Source organism: Notechis scutatus, chromosome 1 (assembly GCF_049901735.1).
Source record: "Notechis scutatus isolate UNSWTSFEM ecotype Mainland chromosome 1, rNotScu1.2, whole genome shotgun sequence".
In the NCBI taxonomy this organism is placed as follows: Eukaryota; Metazoa; Chordata; class Lepidosauria; order Squamata; family Elapidae; genus Notechis; species Notechis scutatus.
In genome coordinates, this window is record NC_142009.1 from 290,143,096 (window position 1) to 290,158,921 (window position 15,826).

At 39.5% G+C, this 15,826-nt stretch overlaps 1 protein-coding gene across 1 annotated transcript in view; it reads right to left on the reverse strand.

The window, feature by feature from the left end:
- Window positions 1-15,027, reverse strand: part of SEC23A (SEC23 homolog A, COPII component) — a 40,286-nt gene extending 25,259 nt beyond the window's left edge. The window contains exons 1-5 of the mRNA XM_026664474.2: window positions 14,873-15,027; window positions 7,402-7,638; window positions 4,549-4,606; window positions 2,673-2,759; window positions 995-1,231 (exon numbers count right to left, since the gene is read on the reverse strand). Coding sequence (XP_026520259.1) covers window positions 995-1,231; window positions 2,673-2,759; window positions 4,549-4,606; window positions 7,402-7,622 — 603 coding nt within the window. The 5' untranslated portion in view covers window positions 7,623-7,638; window positions 14,873-15,027. The remainder of the gene's footprint in view (window positions 1-994; window positions 1,232-2,672; window positions 2,760-4,548; window positions 4,607-7,401; window positions 7,639-14,872) is intronic.
- Window positions 15,028-15,826: the final 799 nt, after the last annotated feature.

Here is a 15,826-nt window from a genome sequence, read left to right on the forward strand (position 1 = left end):
TTCTTCATGTGAATTAGAGAGGATAATATCGGAGATGTTTTCTGAAATTACATTTCTGCCCCAGATTCAGATTTATTTTTTAATCTGACCATTGCCTTGGTTGCAATTCTTCTTGTTCCTCAAGTTTATTCCTTCTGTTCATTACATCAACAGAGCTTTTTTTTAAAAAAAAAAACCTACAAGCATTATTGACTAAGAGAGCTTCCATCCATAACCCAACTTGGAATAGCTTGAATTAAAAAAGAAAAATGTATTTTCCTAGCTCCCCATTAATCTAGTCTAGCCTTGTTTAAGGATAATACTTAGCTATCTGCCTAAGCAGTTCATTGCTATATGATAATACCTCTATTTTTCTACTTTGAAGTTTATTATAGATTAGTAAGATTAGCTTTTTATTTTCGTTTTCAAGTAGTTATCTGGCTTCCTTTTCTGAATCCTATTACGTCCCCTTATAATTAAGAATCAAGTTTGAGCATGAGTTTCTGCCATACCTGTCCAAGGCTTCTCTATCTGCTTACCCATCTGCTTATACAATTCACTCATTACTGAGCTTTCAAGTCTCAAGAAGAAAAAGGAGAAGGATTCCTGAGAAGAGGAAAGCCCGACTACATGAAGACTATGGGCCCAGCTTTCCTACTTGAGTATTAGGCTGCATGTATGTGTGTATAAAGTTATTGAATTTTTAATACATTTGTATTACATCTTTCCACTATTTTTAATAATCTTAAAAGTGGAAGATTATGGAAGATTATGGCAACTTTAAAGTTGAATATGGCACACTGACAGTACTGGACAGGTAATTCAAACTTCATAACCATTTCCCCTGAGATTTAAGAATGCAACTTAAACATTTTTAAAATCAAAAGTAGGTGAAAATCAGAAAATGCACTTTTAACTCCTGAACTACAATACTTTGTTCAGTAGACATTTTCTTCTATTTTCCAAGATACAACAATCACAGAATAAGTAATCAAATTAAATATCAGATATCTACCTGAAGTTGTTTTGCAGATAGATCCTTTGTCCCTCTAAACACATAACTTTTGGAAATTCCTTCACAGCCAAGCTCATGAACTTGCACCATTCTCCCAAAAGTAATAAGCCCTACCAAAGCAGTAGGAGGTAGGAGACTTAATGACATTTGCATGGATTCTTTCAAAGCTTGCAAATCTTCATCTTCCATACAAGTATCAACAACATAAAGAAATATCAAAGGCATCTGAGGTCCACGCTTTAAGTAAAATGAAAAACATTGTAATATTAATATTAATTCACAAAAGAACCACGACAAATTAGCATGTAATATAGATTATTGTCAATAATGTTATTAGACCAATAATGCCAAAACCAATTTTGGAGTGCTTGCTATCCCTTTCAAAACATTGAAGTGTTTGATACTGTACTACAAGTATTCCTCGACTTATGACCACAATTGAGCCCAAAATTTCTGTTGCTAAGTGAAACATTTGTTAAGTTAATTTTGCCCCATTTTACAATCTTTCAAGCCACAGTTGTTAAGTGAATCACTGAAGTTGTTAGTATTCTGGTTATTAAATGAAACTGGTTTCTCCATTGACTTTACTTGTCAGGGCATCTCAAAAGGTGATCACATGATTCTGGAACATAGCAAATAAATATGAACCAGTTGCTAAACATCTGGATTTTTGTCACATGACCATAGGGATGCTACAAAGATTGTAAGTGTGAAAATTGGTCTTAAGTCATTTTTTGCACTGCCATTGCAACTTTGATGAACTATTGCAAGTCGAGGACTATCTGTATAAATAATAAAATATATAATTCATTCTCTAAAAATTGTTTTAAATGTAATAATCAAGTCACATCATTTTCTCCTATCTGGTAAGAATACTACAAAGCCCAATAATTCTAGAAAATAATTTATAACCAAATAAAATAAAACAAATTCTGAACAGTGAATTCTCTTTCCCACCTATTTTTACATTAATTACCAAACCACAGATCCTCACAAAGTATATTAAAATGATTACAATTCTGTAATAATCTGTGTTTCCCATTGGAAATTATGTATAATCCAAATGGCAAATTAAGTCGAGTGGCAGTATGCATCAATGTTAAAATAAAAATGAATTGGATGAAAAACTATCCAATGAACTATCCAGTTTAATATGGAAAGTATTTCCAGATTATAATTCCACAAATAAATTTGTACTGTATTGAGTGTTGATTTCTTCTAACATTAAGCTTTTAGTACCTGAGTTTGTCAAGGACTTGCTAATTATGCTTCTTTCATGGTAACGGTTTTTTTTAAACAGTAAATAAATATTCACAAAATGTTGAGTTCTGCAAATGTAGAATTGGAGCATATTTCTGTGCAACTCAAGTTTATGTTGTTATACTGTTGAATGGTTTAAGAACAAATGTGATAACTAACATCTATAATGCTGAGCAAGAATCTATATGCTATCATAGGAGAAGTATTTATGCTGTTCTTACAAAATAAATCATACACTTCTATATCACATCAAATTATGCCAAACAGTGAAAAACATAATTTTGATTTATTCAATTATATTAACAAATGGTAATGCATATTGTTATAATATGCTGCCATACTGCTCATCATAATTTCTCCCTCTACTATTGTTCATTAGCTCCTTACTCGCCTCTAAATTTGTAATCATAATATTTACCTGTACAACATATTCAATACTAGAAAATTGTGGTAAAAGTTCTGCAGGCTGGTTCATCTCAGATATGCCAGCATATGTAGGAGGAAACTGAAAAATGACAGAAATGTTCATAAAAACCTAACACATCACACTCTGAATGTTATTACTATCCTTATTTCTATCTGTGCATCTTAATATCAATACCATATCATTCTACCTGAAATCTTTCAAACTTACCATTCGTCATTTTAGCCTGAGGTGCACATCAAAATAAGAAAAGTCAGTCCTCAATTTATTTTTGGATTTATTTTGATATTAATTAAACTGGCCAAGGATTGGACATAACTGAATGGCTGACAACAAAAACAAATTGCTATTTGTGTTCTTTGGTTTGTTCAGTGACCATTCAAATTTAGAGTGTCATTAAACAATGGTACTTACAACCAACCCTCCTTGGAGTTCTGGCCAATGCAGCACCCACACAGTCATATGATCAATATTTGGGTTCTACCGTTTTCATCACCTGCTCTTTGCCACATACTCCCGCTACACCCACCACCCGCACTGCCACTGCCCCCAGTCGACCTTCGTAGTCTTCTTCCTCCTCCTACAGGACCAGGATGCAGGAACTGGGCAAGAGTGCAGCCCTGGGATATACACAGCAAGTGTAGCCAGATGGCAGAGCCTTGTCAGCTGAAGGGAGCTTGTCAGGTCCTACTGGGGAAGAGGCAGCAGGATGGCAAAGGGAGGAACTCTCCATTGTTAGGCAATGTAGGAGAGGCGGTGGCTCCCCAGATGAAGGTGGAGACTGTGCAGGAAGTGCTGCTCAGGGTCACAGCAAGAAGGAAGTAGAGGAAGTGGAGGGACAACAGCTGCAAGGCACATGTCAGAAGTGCCCTGGGAGAACAGGTCTGTGGGCTTCAGTGCATTGAAAACTGCTAATCTTTTGCAAGGCTTTGCAGAAGGAAGGCTACGCCAAGATAAAACAGAGGGACTGTGCCTAGGTTATGTTGACAGTAGGCTTGCCTCCACTTCTTGCTGAAACCTGTCAGACCAGGTTTCCAGGAGTGCCTTCACACACTGCACCTCCAGGAAGTCCCTAGCCTTTAGCTTCCTCCAATATTGCTGTCATCTTGAACAGCACTTCCCTCGTTGCCTCCACCTTCACTGTAGCTTGTCCTGCCTCACCTCAACCATGCCTTGGGTTCCCATCAGACAAGCTCAGCAAGCTCCCTTCAGCAGGCAAGGCTCTGTTGCAGGGCATTACCCTTGCCCAGTGCCTGGATCCCAAGCCAGCAGCAGAAGGAACAAGATAATGAAAACCAACTGGAGAATAGGAATAAGACCAGAAAATGCAGGGTGGCCAAAACGACAGTGATGGAGATAAGAACAGATGGGGAGAGTTGAAGCGGATGTGAGCATGGTAGGCAAGAGATCCTTGCCAAATGATGGCATTGTCCTGGCCTAACAACCACGGTTGGGACTATAGGAACTGCCATCGCTAAAGGGTGGTTACATGGTGCTTGGCCTAGTTATCATTTTACTTAATGATGGAAATTCTATTCCAATTACGGTCATTAAGTAAAATTACCCATATACATCATCAGAAAGATTAATTTACATTTGACATATAAAAAATTACTACTAATACAATATTGCTTGTCAAAAATGTAATCCTTTTTCAACGAAGAAGAAAATAACACATCTTTTCTAGGATTTACAATTTACTTACCCAACATTTGCTCTACTATTTCAGATTTAATACCGATTCATTTCTACATAACATCAAAATGATTTTTGCATCTTTTTATTTTTACCATGCTATCACTATAATATCTGTGTGTTTAATAAATAAATAAAATATTAGAATAGCTGGGACAAATAAATGTTGACTTACCTGATTTCTCTGATAACAAAAATTGCAAGCCCATAGTTTTGCTCGATAATCAACCTGGCTACAAACATAATATTAAATGTTTCAATAAATTACAAATGTGATAATGCAGTTTCAAGCTCAAATCTGAATATAAATTACATACTTTCATCTCTAGGTTTTATTTAACAAAACTTATTAAGTTTGACTCCTTGGATGCTCTATTTCAGCTCCTCTCTAATTAGTTTTTGCTGGGCTGTCTAAATTCACTGTAGAATCAGTTCTCATATCCTGTAGCATGTTTATGCAATACTAATTCACTCATATACAGTTGATAAGAGAACAATGTTTACATAGCATGATTTACACATATTTTTTCCAAAATTTCAATATGGCACCAATCAGAAATGGCAAATGAACATAGCAAGCTATAACCACTTGAATAGTTTGCTGCTTTATTCACTGTCTACTCAAATCAGTTACCACTTATTCGGTACTTTGTTAGTGTCTGTTGCAGCTCTCTCCTCAGTTTTGGGGTATTATTACAGCTCAACTGTGCTTTTCACTCTTCCAAATGAGTACACTAGTTGAAAATATATATCAAAGAAACATGCTGGTGATAAAAATTTCAGGCTGAGAAAGAAACAGAAAAGATTTAGCATCACAGAAGAACTTTGAAATGTTCAAACTTTTTTGAAATAAATATGTGTCATTGTGTGTGCTACTAGCTATACTAGGGACAATTGGAAGAAATGCTGAGAGGATAACAGGAAGTTTTTTGCTGAAGGTATTTTCTGCAATAATAAAAATAATAATATAATACAAAGACTATACATTATTCAGATATTGTTTTGATACAATTGGTTTTCATTGGGAAAAAAAGTCATCACACCCTGGTATCTCAGGGAAGGAAGCATAAGCTCTAGAATTCAAGAATAAATTGACTATAATGATTAAACCAGCAACCTGAAACTGAAGCCTGTTACTTTTTATCATGCAGCCAATTACAAAGCCTCAAAATGGATCTATCATTGGTGTCCATATCAGACTCAGGAACAGGGGGTAGTAGAGCAGACCTTAATTAAACTTCTACTCAACACATCTGAGGATATCTTACGCTGAAGAAAACAAAATCGTATAAAAGCAAAAATGTGGATTTTATTAATCTAATTGTTTTGGACAATGCAAGTAGTCCTCGACTTATGATCACAATTGAGCCCAAACTTTCTGTTACTAAGCAAGACACTTAAGTGAATTTTGACCCATTTTACAACTTTTCTTTCCACAGTTGTTACGTGAATCTCTGCAGTTAAGTTAGTAACACAGTTGTGAAGTAAATCTGGTTTCCCCATCGACCTTGCTTGACCCCCAGGACACTGCAACCATCATAAATGTGAATTAGTTGTAAAGTGTTTGATCATTTGACCATGGGGATACAGCAATGGTCCTAAGTGTGAAAAATGGTCAGGTTACTTTTTGCAGTACCTTTGTAACGTTGTGGAACAGTCAACTAAACAAATAGTTGTAAGTGAAGGACTACCTTGTATACCAAATCATCCTTTGGACATTACTGAGCTCTCACCAAAAATTAAAATCCTATTTTTATTCCCTAATGCAACAATACTCTTCCAGCCCCTCAATCAAAGAATTACTGCTATCAATAGAAGAGAATATATTGCTCAGGGCTGAACTGTGGAGTCCTTGAGGGTCTGAGTTTGGTTGTTTCTTGCAGTATGTTTCATTACCCAACTATGTAACATAATCAGTGTTAGTGAAGGGAGAGGCTACCACCTGTGCATCTACTATAGTTTGCTCTGCCAGTGTTGGCAGGGGTGAAGTGAAATAGAAAATAATACTCCAATCAAGGAGCTACCAAAGAGAGCATCAAGAATGCCACAGTTTTTTTATTGACTCTATACATTGTTATATAAGATGTCAAACACAGTTACTGAGGATAAAAATGCACAGTTCCTCAATTTTGCAGCAATTCAACATAAAGAATGCAATTTGTATTACTCTTTAAGCTCAAAGTGAGGTTAAAGCAGACTATTGTCATAGTGCTTGGTGGCCCTTCTGGTTTTATGTATGATTTGAAAGGCATTGACCACATAAAAGAATTTTCCAAATAAAAGCAAACTGTATTGCTCTCACTCAGTAGGCTGGGTTTGACAAAGTGGAGGAAGAGGAGCTGTTTCAATCTCATGCAAAGTAATTTTCAACCAAGATCTGCAACAGCTTATTGATGAGGGTCAAGTAAAGTCATTGTTCAGCAAGCCACCATAAAAAAGCATTCTGCTTCAGTTCTAATTGCATTTGGGAAGAACATGCAATGGTTAGAAGACAACAATCAGTGCAGAAAAAAGCAGAATAGCAGTCCATGCAATTTAATCTTATTTAAAGCCATATAAGCAGCTATTTTCAAGAAAAGCATGTGATGTGACCATACTCGTCTAAATCCTGCACCTGTTCTTCTGCTAGTCTTTATCATCCTTTTCTTCCATTGTCTTCATAACTCTTCAGCTTCAACTCCTCTTCATGGTTTATCCCTCAAGCTGTTTTCACTTATTTTCAAAATGAGTCTAAATTTGCATTACTTATGAATTTAATGTTTTTCAACTACGTAAGTACTTTAATAGGATTATTGTGTTTAGTGATATTTGGGTTGCGAATGTGTTGGCATTCTTGAATGATCTGCCCCAACCCCATTTTTTTTCTATAAACTGTTCTTCATATTGCATAACAGTGCATAGCACCTGGGTTTCTAGGAAACAGCTATAAAGACTTATTGCTCATAATTGGTAAAATTGGGACAAAGCAATCTTTCAATCAGAAGACTAATAACATGTCAGCAAAAACCACAATATTTATTGGAATTACCATAACGGATTTAGAACAGCACGGCAGGTAGTGCGACTGCAGAGAACTGGCTCATACTGAATGGGAGGCAAATCAGGACGCTCTTTTAGTGGTGTGAACAGAGAAGCAACTGGAACCACCATTCTTGTGGCTTCAAGACGACTGGAAGGCCACACGTTCCAGCTGAATCTAACACCATCTCTATCTTCATTTTGCTGAATGAACTCCAAGAAGGTTGTCATTATGAAGCTCTTGTATCTGTAGCAAAAATATGTATTGAATTTAACCATTCATGTTCTTGAGGATAAATTAAAAGCAATGCAATACTTTTAGGGCAAGGTCCTCATGCCCCAGGCTGTGGCCCACTACTGGGGCCTGGCCTATTGAGAATTGGGCCGCGTAAGGTGCTGGCCAGAACACGTACATATATTCACAGTTTAACTTGTGCTAGTAGTGGGCCAGCAGGCACACGTGTGCAGGCCTGCTGCTCATGCATCGCTTCACAAGGGCTGCATACGTGCTGGCCCACTGCTCCCACAGCCCAGTTCCCCTCTTCTCCCCCCCGCAGTCGAGCTGTCAAGCCACAATTGTTGGAGACCTCTATGTTTAGGGAATTCATGTACTTTCATTACCAGTAATCTGGAAACCATGAAAATTCCTGTCTATCCATAAAACTATAGAAGGAAAATGAATAACAATTAGGAGTCTGTTCTCTTTAGTAACTATTTCACTGCTTAACAAAATGCTAATTTGGAAGTTTCCAAATACAGAAGCACATGTACCTTAAACAACAGTTTCATTCCTAAACATTATAGCAATTCTGAAAGGTGCACCCTCCAATGTAGCTTCATTTTGAAAAATCTTATTTTGACAAATTATCATGGTTATCATTCATTTGAAATCAGCCTAAAAGAACTGCTGCATTTAAACTAACAAATTCAGCCTAGTTTACTATGCACAATGTATAATTATATGATGTATAATCGTACATTCTTATGTGCTAACCGAGGACAATTGTCATACTACACAAAACTTGGAAACTATTTAATGCAAGCTGAGCAGCAGTATGCAATAGATGCAGAAACCAGAGCCCACCTCTTCTATTGGACAGAATGAATGAAACAAAAGTAACTACCGTATTTACGCGTATAACACGCCGGCGTACACGCATCTTCTTTTAAGGGAGAAAATTTAAAAAAAATTCTGCCTGCCTTTGTTTCTGGTTGTTTAAGCTTGGTGAGAAATACTATTCCCCCCTTTTCACGCCGAAGCTGTTCCGATTCAACCAAGAAGCAGGCGGCGGCAGAACCCGGAGGCCCCCCCCGACAAGCCCCCGCCTTTGAAGCAGCCCTGTGCTGGTGGGGAGCGAGCCTGGGAGCTGACCCAGGACGGCTCGGTTCTTGTCCCCCGTCCAGCAGCTTCCCGAAGGCTTGAAAGAGGTAACACGTCTCTTGCCCCTATGGGGTGCGCCGGATCTAACTACAATAGTACTATGTACTACATTAAGATAAAATAAATAAGAATTTCTTAATCACATAGTATAAATCAGTTGAAGTACAAATTAGGAAAAGGCAGGATAAAATGCTAGTAATATTTAAGAGTTACTGAGCTTCATGATAGTTGGTTGCATCTAAAATTCCCTAGAAGCAAGTAGGTAACGATTTTACATCTTATGGCTGCTCTCTGAGAAACTACTAAAGGAAAAATAAATCATGTACTGATGACTGCTATCATGATACAGTTATTGTTTCAGTTTCTTAGATTTTTTTTTAGCAAAATAGTTGTGCTATAGCTATCAGAAGTTTAACATGGCTATTTTTTTTACTTTTAAGCAGAAAATAGTGCTACCACACTACAGTATATTACCCATCAAATTTCAAGGGATCTCTGGATCCAGTGATTTATCATCATTAACTCATTAACTCTGCATTGGGATGCACAGACTGATTCAGTGCACAACTTGCACAACTCACAATTTCTGCCCATAAAGCAGGTGGCAGTCGTGGGTAGGATGGCCTTTGTGCAACTTCACATTGTGCACCAGGTGCACCCTTACCTGGATGCTGAGGCCCTATGCATGGTTACTCAAGCCCTAATCATATCTCGGCTGGATTATTGCAATGTGCTCTACAAAGGGTTACCTTTTGACAGTATTCAGAAGCTGCACCTGATGCAGAATGCAGTAGCATGCACGCTCCTGGAAGCTCCTAGGGCCATACATATAATACCGTTATTGCACAAAATGCATTGGTTGCCAGTTTGCTTCTGGATCCAATTCAAGCTGTTGATCATTACCTTTAAGCCCTACATGGCAGGGATGTCAAACTCAATCCCATCGCGGGCTGCATCACAATTTTGTTTGCCCTTGGGGGGGTGTGGCCTGGTTGTTGTGGCTGACTGGGTGGGCATGGGTCGGCATGTCCACGGGCCAACTCCATGGCCTATCATGGACTGGATCTGGCCCGCTGACTGTGTGTTTGATACCCCTGGTCTAGGGTATCTGAGAAGCTGTCTCTCTCCCATTTGTGCCAGTGGCAGAGGCCTGCTATGGATCCCATCTGCTAAGGAATCAAGGATGCCATCTGCAGGCAGATCAAGGAGAGCCTTTTTCTGCTGGGGCCCCAATATTCTCCTACTGGAGGTGAGAACTCTTTTGACCTTCCGGAAAGGTATCAAAACTTGGCTTTGCTAGTTGGGCCCATATGAGGATGCTCACTGCTGGAGGTGGCGAAGGGAAAAGAAAATTTCATCCCCATCCCTATCCCATTCATTTCTTGGCTCTTGTAGGCATGGTTTTAGCACAGTTTTTAACTAATATTTTAACGTCAGTTCATTTTAATTTTTTTTCACTTGTTACTATAATTGGTAAGCCACTCAGAGTCATCTTGTAGGGGAGCTGGATGGAATAGAAATTTAATAAATAAAAAATAAACCACTACATCAACCTGGTTCTCTTTCATGGACTTACTTCTTTCTAAACATATTTATCAGCTATATGTCTATTTATTACTGTAGTCAATTAAACAATTAGTTCAAAGTCCAGAAAACAACCTTCTCACATATTCAGCTATCCCTTTAGGGAATTTTTTTTTAATTCTATTTCAATATGCCTAGTCAAGCTGGAAAACAGATGACTACAAGTTAGTCCCTTGAGGTATAACTTGTTTTTTCTGAAAATCCCCATGGAATACATTACACAGTTAATATTAATGTATTTCAACCCCTTTAGTAAACTGCATAAGATCTTAATTTATCAGATTTTAAATTATGATACTGTGTTTTATCAAAAAAAATCACAGATATTGCATAACTTGTTTCTTGCCTTTTTTCATTCTTTAAAAACGTAAGTTTAAGATACATGTAAATAGAAGGGAAAAAGAAATGACACTGTATAGATGTGTATTACAAGTCATACAGCCAAGCAGAGGAAATAGATGAACTTTTTAAATAAACCAGTTAGCCGAATTATTCAGGAAACACAGCACTGTAGGAAAGAGGAATTTTAACTACCCTGACAGGTTCTGAGATGCATAGCTGACAATTTTATCACCCAAAAGATGGCTGGGGTACTAAGGAGTCAACTATAATAGATAATTACTAATAGGAATGAAGTGGTTGAGAAAGTGGAAACTGTAGGAACTTTGGAAGAGAGTGACTATGTCATAAGAGGATTCACCATACTGCATGCAAAGGTAACTGAAGAAGGACTAGTGTTCCAGATTTTAAGAGAGCTAACTTCAACGAACTAAGACAAAGAATAAGAAGGATTCCATGGATGTAAACTCTAGCTGGTAAAACAGTTCAGGATGCATAGAAAACTCTGAAAAATGAGATAATAAAGACCCAAAACAAAATCACACAGAAAGTAAAACAAGAGATACTTGATGAGACCAGCACGGTTGCACAAAGAACTGTATGATAAGCTGAGGGACAAAGAGGACAAGTATAAAGAATAGAGAGAAGGTCTTGTAATCTGAGCAGATTACTAGAAAATAGCACAATTTTGCAAGGAAGGAGTCAGGACAGCTAGGGTTCAAGAGTGAGCTATTTTTTGTTCAAGAGTGAGCTATTTACATATTGAATGTTGTTGTTATTTTTGGTATTTGTTGCAACAAATACCAAAAATAACAACAAAATTCAATATGTAAAGAGCTACAGGAAAGTCAAGGAAATGGTTGGTTCACTAGGAGAAAATAACAAAAAGGTCACAGTAGGGAGAAGACAGAACTGCTTGATCCCCTTTTTGCATCTGTCTTTTTGCAAAAGTTAAAAAAAATAGTCCAACCTATCAAAAACAGCACCCTGGGAGACAAAAGAGAAATGCAGGTCAAAATATTTAAGAAATTGGTTAGAAACTAGTTGCTCTGAATGAGTTAAAGTCTCTGGACTGGATATTTACATCACAGGGTACTGAAGAAGCTGACAGACGTAATCTCAGAATCATTGAAGGAAATTTCTGAGAGCTCCTGGAGTCAGGACTGGAAAAAACTGGTGTGGTTCCAAACTTTTTTTTTTTAAAGAGGGGACTATCCAAGGAACCACAGACCCACCAGCTTGACATGAATACCTGGGGAAATCCTGGAAAAGACAATCAAGCAGCTAGTTTATGAATACCTAGAAATGAACAAGCCAGCATGGGTTTGTTAAGAAAAGACTGTGCCAAACGATTTTTACTGCCTTCTTTGATTAAGTGACTAAATTAATGAACCAAGGAAATACTTAGATTTCAGTAAAGCATTTTGTAAAATAGACCACAGCCTATTTCTCAATATAATAGTACAATGTAGGACAGACCACTACCAAAAACACTCAGCTTGTGGTCCTTAATGGAACTACATCTATATGGAAGGAAGTACGCAATGAGCTTCCTCAAGGTTTTATCTAGGGACCACTGCTCTTCAACATCTTCATAAATAACCTAGATGAGGGGATTGAAGAGGCACTTATCAAATTTGTTCCACCATAAAGCTGGTGGGAACTGCTAACACTTCAGAAGACAGTCATGATTCAGATCTTGAATGTTGACTTGAGCATTGGGGCCTAACCAACAAGATGAAGTTCAATGGCAAGAAAAGTAATAACCTGCACTTAGGCAGGAAAAACTAGATACACAGATACAGGATAGGCAGTATTTGCCTCAACATAAGGGGGATCTAGATGTCCTGGTGGACCACTGCTGAAGTATGAGTTATCAGTGTGCTGCAGCTGTTAAAATAACCAACACAATCCTGGGCTGGGCTGTATCAACTGAAAGATAGTATCAAGATAAGAGATATCCTCTACACCAGTGATCCCCAACCTTTCTTATGCCGCGCCCGGTATCCCCAACCTTTTTATGGCGCGCCCGGTACCGACATCAGCTGGCGCCGCCATCTTGTTTGATGAAAAAGTGCTTCCGGTGAGCTCACTGGAAGCACTTTTTCATCAAAACAAGATGGCGTTTAGTGCTTTCGTGAGCTTTTCCGGTAGAAATGGCTTTCACCCAGAAAAGCTCATCGAAAGCATGAGCCGCTATCTTTTTTGATGAAAAAGTGCTCCCGTGAGCTTTCTACCCAGAAAAGCTCACCGAAGCACTTTTTCATCAAAACAAGATGGCGGCGCCCAGCAAGCCAGCGGCCCAGTAGGACTTGTTCCACGGATCGGGACCGGTCCGCGGACCGGTGGTTGGGGACCCTGCTCTACACTGCAATGGTAAGGTCACATTTGGAATACTGTGTTCAGTTCTGACACCACACACACAAAAAATACCGAGGCCCTAGAAAGAGTACAGAAAAGGAAACAAAGTTAAGAGACCTGGAAGCTAAATCCTTTCTATGGCTTCTTTAGAATGGCTGAAAAAACTAGTTATGTTTAACTTAACAAAGAGAAGGCAGACATTATAACAATACTTGAACACGAAGGGAAGATGTGTCAATTTATTTTCCATAGCACCTGAAGTTAGGATAAGAAGCAACCTGGAAATAAGGAGGAATTTCTTGACACCGAGAACTATAATCAATAGAACAACCTGCCTGCCAGAGTTGTGGGTGCTCCATCACTGAAGGTTTTCAAGGAAAGCTAAGATAACCATTTGTCCAAGATGGTAGGATGACTCCTATCTTGGCAGAAAGTTGAACTATAAGATCTCCAAGGCCCCTTCAAATCCTATGATTCTATGAAGTTCCCCTTCATAACATCTTGGCTCACAAAAGCTGAAGCCATATTTGCTATTCTCTGATTCAGAATTATCTTGTTTTTGAGGAACACATCGTACATGTATTATTTTGTACAACTGGCAGTATTTGCCACTAGCCCCAGAGTGAAAAGACGCATTTCAATTTATAAAAAGTTAGCATTCAAGTTTACAAAAATCTACTAATCTTCTCCTCCCTCCCCCAAAAAACCTCTAATCTACTCTTGTCCTTTCTTCTCTTTCCCACTTAACGTTTTCATTTTAAGAACCTTTACATTATTCTACTCCCTTTTTTACTGACACTTTTTTCACAGCCTATTTCCATTTTAAAAAAGGTCACTGATCTCTCTCTCCCTTTCTGCTTTAGAAATAGGCTTAATAGGCTTAATATACAGGTAGTCCTCAACTTGCAATAGTTTGAAGTTACAATGGCACTAAAAAGAAGTTACTTATGACCACTTTTCACACTTATGACTGTTACAGCATCTCCATGGTCACGTGATTTACATTTGGATGCTTGACAACCGACTCACGTTTATGACAGTTGCAGTGTCCCAGAGTCCTTTTGCAACCTTCTGACAAGCAAAGTCAATGGGGAAATCGGATTCTCTTAACAACTGTGTTACTTATTTAAGAAGTGCACTCCTTCACTTAACAAAAGTGGCAAGCAAAGTCGTAAAATTCACTTAACAAATTTCTCACTCAGCAACATACATTTTGGGCTCCATTGTGGCTCTACGTTGAGGACTACCTGTACACAATGTTACCTTGGGATGATGTCAGAGGTTAGATTGCAGAGATACAACTCACTGCAACTAGGAAGATCAGACTTTAGACCCCCTTCCAGAGAAAGAGAGAGAGAGAGAGAGAGAGAGAGATGCACACACTAATCTGACAAACTCACACCCACAATGCCTTCGAAGGAGAAGGAAGAAGGAGAAAAAGGAGAAGAAGGAGAAGGGGAGGAAGGAGAAGGGAGAAGAATGGATAAAGGCGGGCAGGACAGAGGATACTGAAGACGAAACCTCCACCAACACCAGGTTAAACGATTTCAAAGGAAGGGAAGCCCCTCCGGCCACGAGGAACATCTTAGGATACTGGGCAACGCAGCGGGAAAGGCACCCCCACCCTCCGGTAAACACCAAGAGAGTCGACGGGCTCGGAAGAAGTCGGAAGAACCCCCTCTTCCTTTCCCGCTTCCTACACCGGACCGGTGGGTGTGTCCCCAACGGTGCCCCCCTCAGCTTCCCCGGCCCAGACGTCGAGGAACCGAGGCTCCACGGCGTCCCCTCCATCCCTCCTTCCGTTCGCGCCACTCACCTCGGCTCCGCGAGCCTCCAACCGCCTCTCTCACTTCGCTCTCGCGCACCCTGAACCCAGCAAGCTGAGCGCCGCCGACGTAACAATCATGGCTGAGGAAGAGGCGGGGGAGAAACCGGTGCCACGTCAAAGGGCACAGAGCGCGCGAGACGGGCGGGGCCGAGAGGGAGGGAGAGGTCTGGAGCCGATTAGCCCGGCCATGAGCTGCGGGAGGGGGGAAAAAAAAAAAAAGCAGAGGGAAGCCGGCGGAGGGGCGTGGCTTGGTTGCGAAGGTCCAAGTCAAGAGAAGCTCTTGTCATTACGTAAACTCGAAGGGGAGGATGTTTTCGCTTGCTGCACTGTTCCGGGGCTCCACCTCCTTCAGCTTCAGGCCGCCGCAGTCTTATGAGACGCCGGGAAGTCTTCTTCCTCGCCTTGCTTTAAATGCTCCGTAACTCATAGAACCAACACCAGCAGCCTTTTTCTTCACTGCATCTCCTAGCTGGCCGTTCATATAAATCAGGGGCTGGGAACTTATGGCCTCTTTATGACTCGTGGACTTCAATTCCCAGAATTCCTGAGCCAACCATGGTTGGCTCAGGAATTCTGGGAATTGAAGTCCACGAGTCATGAAGGGACCATAGTCCTCTCACTTCTGATATAAACTGTTGAAATTCTGACCGCAGAATTCAAAGACAATGTAAAGTTGCATTTAGAGTACTGGTTTTCAAACTTGGTGACTTTATGATGTGTGGACTTCAACTCCCCGAAACCACACATAATAGTGGCCAAATTTGAAAAACGAGTTACAGAGCTGCTGTGGTGATCAGATGGATCCACATTCAGTACCCTTGTGTGGAGGAATTGTCAGACTCAATGCTGGCTGCCTTCTGCAGGAAGTCCTCACAACTAAGATCACAACTAGGACATGATTTTTTGTTGCTAAGAAAGGCAGTTAAATGAGTTGCACCCAAT